The sequence below is a fragment of the Electrophorus electricus genome, chromosome 7 (genome assembly GCF_041902795.1).
Source record: "Electrophorus electricus isolate QZ-2024a chromosome 7, ASM4190279v1, whole genome shotgun sequence".
NCBI lineage: Eukaryota > Metazoa > Chordata > Actinopteri > Gymnotiformes > Gymnotidae > Electrophorus > Electrophorus electricus.
In genome coordinates, this window is record NC_137503.1 from 21230305 (window position 1) to 21241711 (window position 11407).

The window sequence follows — 11407 nt, forward strand, 5'->3', positions numbered from 1 at the left end:
ATATTTGTGAAATGTAACCGGTGAAATGGTAGCTTATGTGTGTTGCTCCTGTATGCTTCACATTTTCCTCTGGAAGACGGCAAACTCTGCACGGTCAGGTCAAAATGTCGGGGAAAAGCCTTGCTGTGGTTTTCCTCTATTGTTGTTTTGAGGAACACATCGCTAAGCGCAAGAAGCCACCTGAATTTTGGATCTGACAGTTATTATTCAAGTTGCATTTAGGATCACATACGAAAGTGACTCATCACTCATCACTCATCAGATTTGAAAAGTTCTGATTTGTGTGTCCACAAAGCCATGAAAGAAATATTTGTCACTTTAAGGCAAAATAAATAAATAAATTTAGGCGCTGCAGGTTGGTTATGTGAACATACGCGTATGAGTGATCACAGAGAGAGAGACTGAGCAATTGAACATAATGTTATTTTATGGAGAGATATAGATTCACGATAAACTAGTTTAAAATTGTTTAATTATGTAGCCACTTTATTTTCTGTTGGTATTAATATGATAAATATAGAATTGTTGAAAATTTGATTTTATTGCTACTGTAATTTGCACACATACTATAGCCGTTATGTGGCCTGAAAGATACATTTGGATCTGCAAATAATTTACTTAATGTCGTGCTTAATTAAATCCTTATACATGGATCTCCTTCGATCATGGACACTTCTGTGATAAATGCACTATACCGTCACGGAAATGACGTCCTTTAAAGAGATTAATTGTATTTCAGAAAAAAAGGCACGTAACCTGAACTATCTTTGTGTTGTCATACATAGACTAAAATATCTATTATTTCTAGTGTTGTGTATGAATTAACCTATTTTAATTCCACTTTCCAATTTCGGAACCCTGCATTACAATAAAATTAGTCTGTCATCTAACCGTCAGTGGGTTACAAATATCTGTCAAGTGATTTAGGCAGTGTAATTTGTCCTCACGGACAATAAAAGCAGTCCACAAACATACAGACGTGTTATACTGGAATAATTTTGCTATCATATTGTGAATATTGCTTTTAAATATATAAGACTGGATGCAGCATACATTTTACTTCACGTGATCTGCGAACCGGAGTGGGGGTCCCAACTGCGCGTGACTTGGCGGAATATAACTTCAGAATCAGCTCTGTACAGTAGTCGATTTCACGGGAAAATGACTTGACTGCTTATTAACAAACGATCTTTATATCAAACAGTTTGAAGACAAGAACAACCAACAGGTAACGTGTATTTTGCTGTATAGATGGGAAAATCTGAACGGTTTTGATGTGATGCCCAAATTTTCGCCCGCAAGCATTTTGTTAAAAGTAGGTGCTGTTGTTGCAGTGTGGGTAGCTAATATTCCTTATTAAATTAATATATATAATTTGTATTTAGATTAAATGAGAACAAAAATTGCTAAAATTAAAAGGCACATTTGTTAACCTTTAGGAAGCGTTTCGTGGTATACACTGGAGAAAAAAATATGCTTCCCAATATTTTGACCGTTAAAGTGTTGCCTGATGTTGTCTGTCGACTTAATAATATAAACATGCTATCTTCCATGTTGTCTTAACCTTAACCAGTTTTACAGCCAAGCATGCATGCAGTATCCTGTTTGGTGTTTTGTACAATACTGTATATTTCTTACACAAGTATGTGTGTTTTGTACCATACAGTGTATTTCTTATATTTATGTTTGCCAGATTTCAGGTTTCCTTTTTATTCTTGTTTGTATTTCTTCCTTTTTCTTCATATATTGTGTTGGTACTCTCCCAGTTTTTTGCTTATGCTATAGTAATCTTGTGTATTATCTGATACTTACAAACTACAACATTTGTTTCAGGGTTTGAATAATTGTTTCTGGGGCAACAAACTCACTGAGCTTCACAGTTTGATAGAAATAACAAGATTAGTAATTGTAGTGTTTGATGGATACATGCAAAACAAAAAGCTAGAGAAGTAGAATTAATTTTGTCATGGTATAATTTATTTTTTCAGAACACAAATAAGAATCTTTTTTACCTTAATATTCTAACTGCTGTTTTGGGTTAGTCAGGAGTCTGCAGAAGATCATGTTTTTAGAAACTGGCATGAAATATTGAACCATGTAGTTGCAGAAGTCTTCTGCACTCAGATCATGAATATCCAGTCAGCCATCAGCAGGGAGATCTTTACCCCACGAAATGAGAAGTTACTGGTGGTGATCGAGGTGAGGAAGAGGAGGAAAAGGAGACTGCCCTTCCTTACAGCTGGCCGCAAGCGTGACTATGTGACCTTCCTCTGCTTGTCAGGTAAACTGCTGCTTGTTTATTTGCAAAGATTTGGTTGTGTTTAATCATATATAGTATATTTGAGTCGCCTATCTGTTTTATGTGGGTTCATAGCCATGTTTTGTCTAATATAATTAACATCAGACTGAATATCATCAACATCATCCTTTCAACTTCCTCAGTTACAAATAAGAGGCCCACTCAGGTGTTCATCACCAAGGTGAAGCAGTACAGGGGTTCCCCTCGTTTTGCCAGGCGATCCCAGTGGTCAGTAGAGAAGCTTCGTCAGGTTGATGGCATCAACCCCAACAAGGTTTCCTCATTTCACACTCACAACATTCACATTGCGTTTCCATGTCAGCCTTTGATTTGATCCCTTTTACCCTTTTCCTCTGACCAATTAGCGCTAACCAGTTGGCTCTGACCAATCATTTTCAGGACAGTCCAGAGTTTAACCTGATTTTTGATCACAACTCTGACCAGTGGGTCGCAAGCTCTGTCGCAGAGAAGTGCATGTTTGTGCAAATCCTCTACCATGCCTGTCAGAACTACTGGGAGGCCAAGCTGTGCCAGGGCAGTGTGACTGCCCCTGGAGATCAGAAGGCCTCTGGGACCTCTGGAGACCAACCCATGATTCTAGCAGCAGAGAGCAAGAAGAGCCTTGTTGCTTCACGACCAACTGAGTTCATCAACTGTCAGTCCAAACTGTTGGGAGGTGAGAGTTGGTGCAGAGCACCCTTCCTAAAGAGATCCTTCATGACAAAATTCTGTTATGACTAAGAGCAAATTAGCATTACAGGGGATCTACAGGTGTTGAATATTTAATGTAGAATACAATGTACTTATCATTTATTTGTTTGTTTACTGTTGTAGATGCCTGCTCTTTTAACATGGTTATCTACCGCTGTAAGATCTTCCTGAATCGAATGAAAAACACATTGATTTTGACCCATGGCCAGCCCCAAAACAGCAGCCAAAAAGGTAGACAAGAGAGCTTGCTAAACTCTTGAATTGTTTGTTCAAGCTCTGTGTGCATCTGTTTGGAGCACTAATTGTCTATCTCCATTTTAATTTTCTGTGTACTGTCCTTAACAGAAAAGGGGTTGTCTGTTTGAGGGCACAGTGGTATGTGACAGCTAAGTGTGGTGTGTGTGTGTGTGTGTGTGTGTGTGTGTGTGCGTGTGTGTGTGCGTGTGTGTGTGCGTGTGTGTGTGCGTGTGCGTGCATGTGTGCGCGCGTGTGTGTGCGCGTGTGTGGGCCTTTGTCAGCTGAGATGCAGGGAGGCTCCTCTGCCGTGGGTGGCTATGTGGAACTCTCTGACAGCTGTTGGATCTCCTGGCAGGGTTGGAGAATGGCTCCATTACGGGGCTTCAGAAGCCACTTTGTTTAGCAGGGCGAGTGGAGACACAAAGGCTGGCATGTGAGGCGGGGTTAAAGGGGTGAACTGGCACCAAGCTTCACGACATGCTGCTGGGCTGTGAAATGTAATGAATAGGAGAAGTGCCAGGGTGCACATGGACAAGCCTTATATCAGTGTTCTGTTTCAAGTTATAGTTTAATCTGAACAAATCTAAACTGTATGACCAAAAATATGAAAAAGAAATTGAACCGAGTTTGGCCTTTCAAGTGCTTCCACTTATCTGAGAGTAGTTATGGACTAAAGAGTGAACAAAAACAACTAGAGCTAAATGTCAGTGTACTGGACCAATCTGCTTTTTTCTGCCTCTGTGGTCAAATTTATTTCATTATTTAGCTTTATTATTTGCACGTGTCTAGTATTAACAGTCATAACAATCATAGCTGTTTTTTGTTGTTCTGCTTCTTGTTATGATTGCAGACTCAACTGCTAAAGTGTCCAAGCCTAGTCCCTCTCCTCCAGCACCAAGGCACGTGGGCCATGTTGTTCGGAGGGCAAGCCAGGTGCTGAGTGAGCGCACTGAAGACAGGCCTGCCCGCATACTTCCTAGAACCAAACAACTTAGTGACGCTGCCCACAAAGTAAGGAAATATCATCCCACACCCATTCACATGCCAATTCATCATCAATGCATGTGTGGTCATTTATTTCAGATAATAGATTAGCCTTTATTGTATTTTTTCTCTGGAGCTTGTAGAAATAAAGTGATTAATTGAATACCAAATTTCACTTTTAACAGTTTCTTAAAAGTGCCTGAATCTCAGTTCCTGATTTATGTATATTACTATTTATTATTCTTGTACTAGTTGTTCTATAGATATACTATACTATTATTGTTGTGCTAGATATATTATGTACTATACTATAATGTTGTAGTAGATATACTATATATGTTGAACTAGAAGTCTTCTTTTATGTTTTTCTCTGTTCTCAGATGGCCTTGAAGCAGCTGAATTAGAAGACCATTTGCTTTTCCCACTGCGCAGCTGACTGCTTTGCACACTTTTTAAAAAAATCTCCTTTCCCTCAGAGATAGCAGTATTGTGTTTGAGACTCTACTGTCTCTTCTAGGTATGTGTGGGCTTTTGCTGTTTGTGTGAGAGGCTGCTGTCTAACAGGATTCTCTCTCATGCTGTACCTCACTGGCAGTCTCAGAGTGTTGCTGACACTGAATGCTCTTTGAATGCTGTGTTGCTAATGATGTATATCAGCCTTTCTGCCAAAAGAGGGCTGCCTTGCCTTGAAAAAATGTGCTTTGCCAAGAAAACCTTTTTTGCTCGTGTGAAACTCCAGAAAGCTTTTTGTGTATTTTAATATTTTGTGTCGATTGAAACTGGACACTTAATAATGCTGAAAATAATTAATCAGATTGATGTCATTTGGGCACACTCACGTTGTCAGATTGTACATGCATATCATATGTGTAGTAAATGCTATAGTGGTACTGTACATCCACTCTAAGGATGTTAACTGCTAGAATATGAACACTTAACATTGAGTGATGGTAGGGGCTTTTTCTAGAGGGAATCTTTGCTCCCTTCTAAATGTAGAGACAGTGTGACTTGTTTAATGTGACATTTGCATTTCTGGGGCATTAATAAGATAAAAATCAGCTCCTCTTTTTTTTTTTTACGTAATTATCTTCTAAACTACATTGGTAAAGACATTTGTTTTTAATGTTTAAACCTTTATTGTGATGAAGTATACTATGACTTAAAATAATTAAATTTGTCCATTCTGATGGGCTGATGGTCGCAGGGATGAGTAAATAGGTAGAATAGTATTTGTGAAAATAGAGCCGGGATATTGTTAGCCCATGTTGATACAAAAACACTAACAGATTTTAGATGAGAATGTAGACTACATGTAGACCATAGCTTTCAAGTATGAAGTGAGTGTGCAAATGAATTGACATGAGATTTAGTGTAGTATTAAAGCATGCCAATTGCTGACTGTTTTGCCTTTTGTGGGTGGGTCAGTGATTGTGCTCACTGCACTGCGGATTGTGCGCACTTATCTGCTTCTTCAGGTTGGTGGAAATATGTGATCATGCAGCAAGATATGTTCTATATTATCACCATACTTTCTTATGTTTTACCGTCAATTTCCACACTGTTTATGCTATTTCATGTGCCTTAAATATTAATGTTGGATTTATGTTCTAAAACTGGTCCTGGGTCTTAGTTAACTATATTCATTCATTTTAATGTCATTCACAGTGCAGGTTAATAGTTCAGGGAGAAAGCACCCATTTATACAAGGCCAAAGAGCCAGAGAATGTTTTATGAGGTAGGCATGCAAATATGGGCATTGTGCATTTTGTGTGGTGGTTGTGTTCTCTAAGTCCTAATAACCTAGTTGTAATTCCCATCGTCTTTGTCGGTGTCCTTGTCAGATCAGGTCCATGGAAATTAACCTGGGTGAATGTTAACACTCTTCTTTTGATACAGTAAAAGAACTGGTTTACCTCAGGTGTGCAGTAGCCTTTTCTTTAGCAGGGTCTAATAAGTGCTGCTCAAATAGATTTTATCACTAAACTCCAAAAATAATTTTACACTTTTGCACCATTGGAGGGCATTCACATATAAAACAATTGGTGACTTTCCCAACATCATTTGTGACTGGGTTCCCCAGTTCAAGCTTTATTTTTATGACTTGTGTGGAGTGAGAATTCCATCAGTGAGCAGGAAACTCTCCTCATGCCAGTAGCACTGTAATGGTTTCCCGTTTAAGTTATTTTTAAGCGCTAAATAGGAGAAGCCTTGTGCAACAAGATCAATACTGGATTAATACTGGCCTTCCTAAAGTCTCTTGAGATGAAACAGTTCAGTGAAAATTTTGCATTTTACTGTATTTATTTTGAGAAACACCAGAAAAAAACATTTATGAAGCAACCTTTATAATAGCCATTGATGCTCTGACTGAGGCTTCAAAAGGTGAGTCCTGATTTGAGCGTTATAGACTTCCTGTGCTTGTTGCTGGGAGTCATAGACGGTGGTGCTGTTGCTTAATATGTAACCCCAACTTGAACAGTGCATCCTCATGACATGAAGGGGTTAATCCATCCTCATTTCATAATTTAATGTTATGTATTTTGCAGTACAAGTTAGAATTCAGTACAAATCAAATTAGAAATTAGAAATTAGAATTCAGTCCAGGCATGAAATGCCTTCAAAGCCTATTATTGGCACGATAAATGAATGTGTCCAACCCTGAGCAAGGATGGTGAGGTGTCATTTAGAAAACAAGTACAACAATCCCATATCATTCTCAGAATCTGCTTGTCATTGAAGTTTAACATTAGACTATATTCTGACTCCAGCATAACCTCTGAGTGGGGTCTTTTTGCACAACAGATGAGTACCTCAATGTACAAAGATTTTTTACAGCTTGGCCACACAAATTCCTATTTAGAAGTCATATCCAGGTGATTTCAGATGGTTTTCAAAGACAATAACTAACATCCATGTAGTCCAAAATAGTATTAAACATGTCACTTTGCTTCACTGTTTTTAGATTTTTTAAACTCTTTTGAGGGCACATTGCAGAAATGCACCTACATAGCATTTCATTTTAATTTAATTTTGAGAGTCAAAGAAATCACGTTTAGACAGTGTTTACACAGAGTTTACACTGAAAAATCTGTAAGTGAAAAAATTTTAATGTAGCTCTATTCCCTACTTTCACTTTGGGTTTAGCACAAGTGCCCAAATTTCTTTATTTCTGCTGATTACACCACAGTAGTTACAGAAACCTCAACACAATCACTCAGAAGATCTTATCTCAGAATCAATATAATTTTGTGCCTGGAGGAAATGAAGACCTAGAAAAACTACAAACTTACACTGATACATTCATTACATGTACTAAACAAACATTGTGTTCCTGTGCCAATGTGAACTGAAAAAAAATAATCTTATTTGTATTGTGAATACAGCAGGGCTAGAGGGTAGGGGATTAAGGCCAGATTCAGGTAAACAGGAAAAGTGGGACATGAATGTGTTTTCTACTGCTTTGCATATATCTGACTGTGTGTGTGTGTGTGTGTGTGTGTGTGTGTGTGTGTGTGTGTGTGTGTGTGTGTGTGTGTGTGTGTAGTTGTTTCTGTAGCTGGGTGATGGGTCCCCTCAGGAATGGTTTAATCCCTGTCTCCTCAGGACAAGGAGACTAGGAAAGACTGCACTAGAAATTATTACCCATACAGGCATTTCAGGTTTTTAGAATAAAGCCTGTACATTAATAAATCTAAAATATTTATTGGAAGCCTCACTTGGCATGTCTACAGAATTCAAATTATGTATGTGCAATGACTAAATGATTTAACTAATTAATTTTGCTCAAAGGTTCTTACTTTGAACCTCCTGAACTTGGTGACTATCTTTTCTCTCTCCCTCTCCTACTCTTTCTTTCTCTCTCCCTATAGTTCAGATAATATCGGAATAAAAACGTATTTCTCTCGCCTTTACAGTCACATAACAGACAATACCTTATCACTTTGTGACACTGTCTAATCTGATTCTAAAGTACCAGGAGTATATTCTGTCCACTTGTGTAAGCACTTTGGTTTGTGTGTGCATGTGTTTGAGAGAGAGACTCACCTTAACCAATAACAGCCTGTCTTAAACTCCTTTCATTTTTCTAATCCCAGACTTGTTGCTTTTTGACACCAGTTTGTGTGCATGTAAAGTTCATGGGCAGGAAACAGAAGATACAGTGGGCATGAATAGACAGGAATTCTGAGAAATTGTTGAAAGTTTTGGTTTCATTTTTAGCATTTACTGTGCCATTAAACAGTAGGAACTGACTTATGTTTTATATATACTTATTTCTATTTAAATTTCAATTTCAGTTTTACTTTATGTTCAATTTGTCAGGTCAATTTTCATTTCATTTCATCATACTTTTTTTCTGATTACCATTTCTTATGGCATGGTGATCTCAAACAGAACATGTAATGGAATAGTAATGGTGTGTGTGTGTGTGTGTGTATATATATATATATATAAGTATTATACACTGAATACTCTTTCATTTAAGATGATCTATATTAAGATGATTACAATGATTTTGGGAAATGGGTCCCTGATTTCTCATCTGACTGCTACTGTTGAACAAGCACTAAAAAGAAGTGACACTGTGACACAGTGATACAGATTATGTATAATCCATGCTAATTTATACATCCCAAAACAGCACATAGTGTAGAAACCAGATGTATCAAATCTACAGTCATTGTATGAAATCAAGTTTCTCTCTGGCAGTATAACAAAGGAATAACAGGGGCACAGCCTAGCTGCTGTAATCATACACTAGTTACAGCACTAAGGCCACTGCTGCTTCTCTTCCCTCAAATGAGATTCTAAATCTCCGCTCTTGCTTGTGGTCAGAGCTATAGCCATATATTTATAACCTCACAGCATCCAGCTGTACACAGCAAACACAAACACACATGAGAAGAGCTGCTAGGGCATTAACAAATTAGAGAGCAACACTGGAAAAAGAAATGTTTCTATTGATGCCTCACTTGGGTGCTTCCTGTCCTATTGATTCACTCTCCAAAACTCATATCTCTCCAGGCTGGGATGAAGTACTGCAGTTTTGCCACAGTTTATATGTAATTGCAAGAAAATGTTATCTATCTATCTATCTATCTATCTATCTATCTATCTATCTATCTATCTATCTATCTATCTATCTATCTATCTATCTATCTATCTATCTATCTATCTATCTATCTATCTATCTATCTATCTATCTATCTATCTATCTATCTATCTATCTATCTATCTATCTAATCTATCATTTACACTGCAGCTTTAAACCTCCCAGACAGTGTACGATACAGAGACATTTTCACATGAAAGTAAAGGCATTTTTCAAGATGAATATGCAGTAATAATTCAATGAGAAAATCATCACCCAGACTTCCAGCTGTGTAGAGTAACAGTTGGCTTCTGTGGCGTCTTTTGGGGCAGGTGGCAGAGCGAGGGTTGCTTTGCTATTCAGGACCACTGAAGAGCTGCCAGTAACACTGCAAGGCTTCATTCTTTATGCCTGCTGGAATCACACTTGTTCTCTTTCTCACCTGTACCCATTTAATTACTGCTCATTCCTCCATGAAAAAGGAATTCTATTGGAAGTCTTTTCACTTTACAGTATTTTCCTCTTCATGAGACTATAGATTTATTTTTAGTAAATCAATATTCATTTTAACATGCATATGGTGGAGAGTGAAACTGAAATGTTAGCTGATTTAGCAAAATGCTCTACATGAAGTCTATAGTGGACTATAATGTAGCCAAGAGACTTAGTGTACTGAAAACAAACTAGTAGTGTGGTTTATCTGCTAAATGTTTCACTTGTGTACTGGGGGCTTTGTGCCTTTTTAAATGAACACCATACCAGAAATGCCAGCTGATCCATGAATAATATATTAGGCAGAATCACTGAAAGTAAGCTGCTTAATATAGCTGATATCAGATAAGTTAAACATTGTGTTTGATTATTGCCAGATGGATTGGAGGGTAAATATTAAACTCCATGTTGTGGATTGGTCATACAGCACTGGTATTTCCATTTTCAATATTCCCACTCTATCACTGGACTGCTGCCATGCCTATAAAGGAATTGTTATTCCTCATTCATCCATTTGAAAGGTCCAGAATATTTCCCAGCTATATCATAGTTCGACTAACCATATAGCTAGCACTGGCATAATCTTCTAACAGAGGTAGAAACTCCTTTTTTTGCTCTCCTTTTTTTAGTGAATCTTCCCACTGCTGCTCTTACATGGTCTGTTTGGATTAATTTCTGATTTACAGTAGTGTAAACTGGTTTCCAGTCAAATCCAGTAAATCCAGTTTCATTACTGGCTGCCTGTTAATATTCTCAGAGAGTATTTTACTATTGAGCAGGATGCTCCCTGTTTTCACACTGAATTTCTCTTCTGAATGAATTGCAACCCCCCATTATTTTGCTGTGCCTATAATGCAAATCAGCTACTAAATATTTACCTTATTTGATAACTCTAATCTTAATATTTGCCAAGGATTGCTCTCATAGTTACACTAGCCAGCTAACCAGCCTTTTTGCTTGTTTGTTTGTTTGTTTGTTTGTTTGTTTATGCCCAACAGTCACTCCTTTATGTATTTTTACTCAACCTCACAAACCGAATTCTATACTACAGTAGCACTGGCCTGCATTTGGGAGTGGGCTATTCAGGAGCACAGTGACACTCAGTAGCAGAGAGAAACCTGGTTCCAGTTAATCCCCTAAGTCCTGCCATCTTCCTCAAAGTCCATAGATGGTGATGTCAATCACGTGCAGACCTATGGTGTGCAAGTCCGCATGAGTGCTCAGTTCCAAAATGTGCATTTGGGACAGACTCGAATATTGTGACCTGTTGTTTTCATTGCAGTACTTTCCTACTTCAATACTTGAGCAATAATCATTAACAACTAATAACAGATTAGTTAAGAAGTGCAATTCATATATATATATATATATATATATATATATATATATATATATATATATATATATATATATATATATATATATATTTTTTTTTTTTTTTTATATATTTATTTTTTAAATTGTTTTTTTTTTTCTTCTCTGCCATGATAGTCAGACTGCTTGACACAAAATCATTCACCATGATTGGTCCTCACTTGTATCTCACAGAATTTTGCATAATAGGCTGTTTAATTTGGGACTGGGTTAGAGGCATT

The 11407-nt window shown here is 37.5% G+C and overlaps 1 protein-coding gene across 3 annotated transcripts; it reads left to right on the forward strand.

Moving 5' to 3' along the window:
- The first annotated feature begins 903 nt into the window (after positions 1 to 903).
- stxbp6l (syntaxin binding protein 6 (amisyn), like) lies at positions 904 to 6148 on the forward strand. 3 transcript variants are annotated; one of them, XM_027000836.3, is made up of 7 exons: positions 904 to 1228; positions 2125 to 2281; positions 2443 to 2573; positions 2699 to 2975; positions 3134 to 3241; positions 4098 to 4258; positions 4612 to 6148. In XM_027000836.3, exons 2-7 carry the CDS (start codon positions 2128 to 2130, stop codon positions 4633 to 4635), a joined length of 855 nt encoding a protein of 284 aa, XP_026856637.2. In that variant the 5' UTR covers positions 904 to 1228; positions 2125 to 2127; the 3' UTR covers positions 4636 to 6148. The 3 variants fall into 3 exon arrangements, with proteins under 3 accessions (XP_026856637.2, XP_026856638.2, XP_026856636.2); XM_027000837.3 differs by having other exon boundaries at positions 909 to 1228; positions 2102 to 2281; positions 2807 to 2975; XM_027000835.3 differs by having other exon boundaries at positions 912 to 1228; positions 2102 to 2281.
- The last annotated feature ends 5259 nt before the right edge of the window (positions 6149 to 11407 follow it).

Excerpts from the sequence above, each read along its gene's own strand:
- stxbp6l (XM_027000836.3), top strand. The coding sequence starts at position 2,128 with ATGAATATCCAGTCAGCCATCAGCAGGGAGATCTTTACCCCACGAAAT. Across the intron at positions 2,282-2,442 it reads GACCTTCCTCTGCTTGTCAG|TTACAAATAAGAGGCCCACT; the intron begins GTAAACTGCTGC and ends CAACTTCCTCAG. Across the intron at positions 2,976-3,133 it reads TCAGTCCAAACTGTTGGGAG|ATGCCTGCTCTTTTAACATG; the intron begins GTGAGAGTTGGT and ends TTACTGTTGTAG.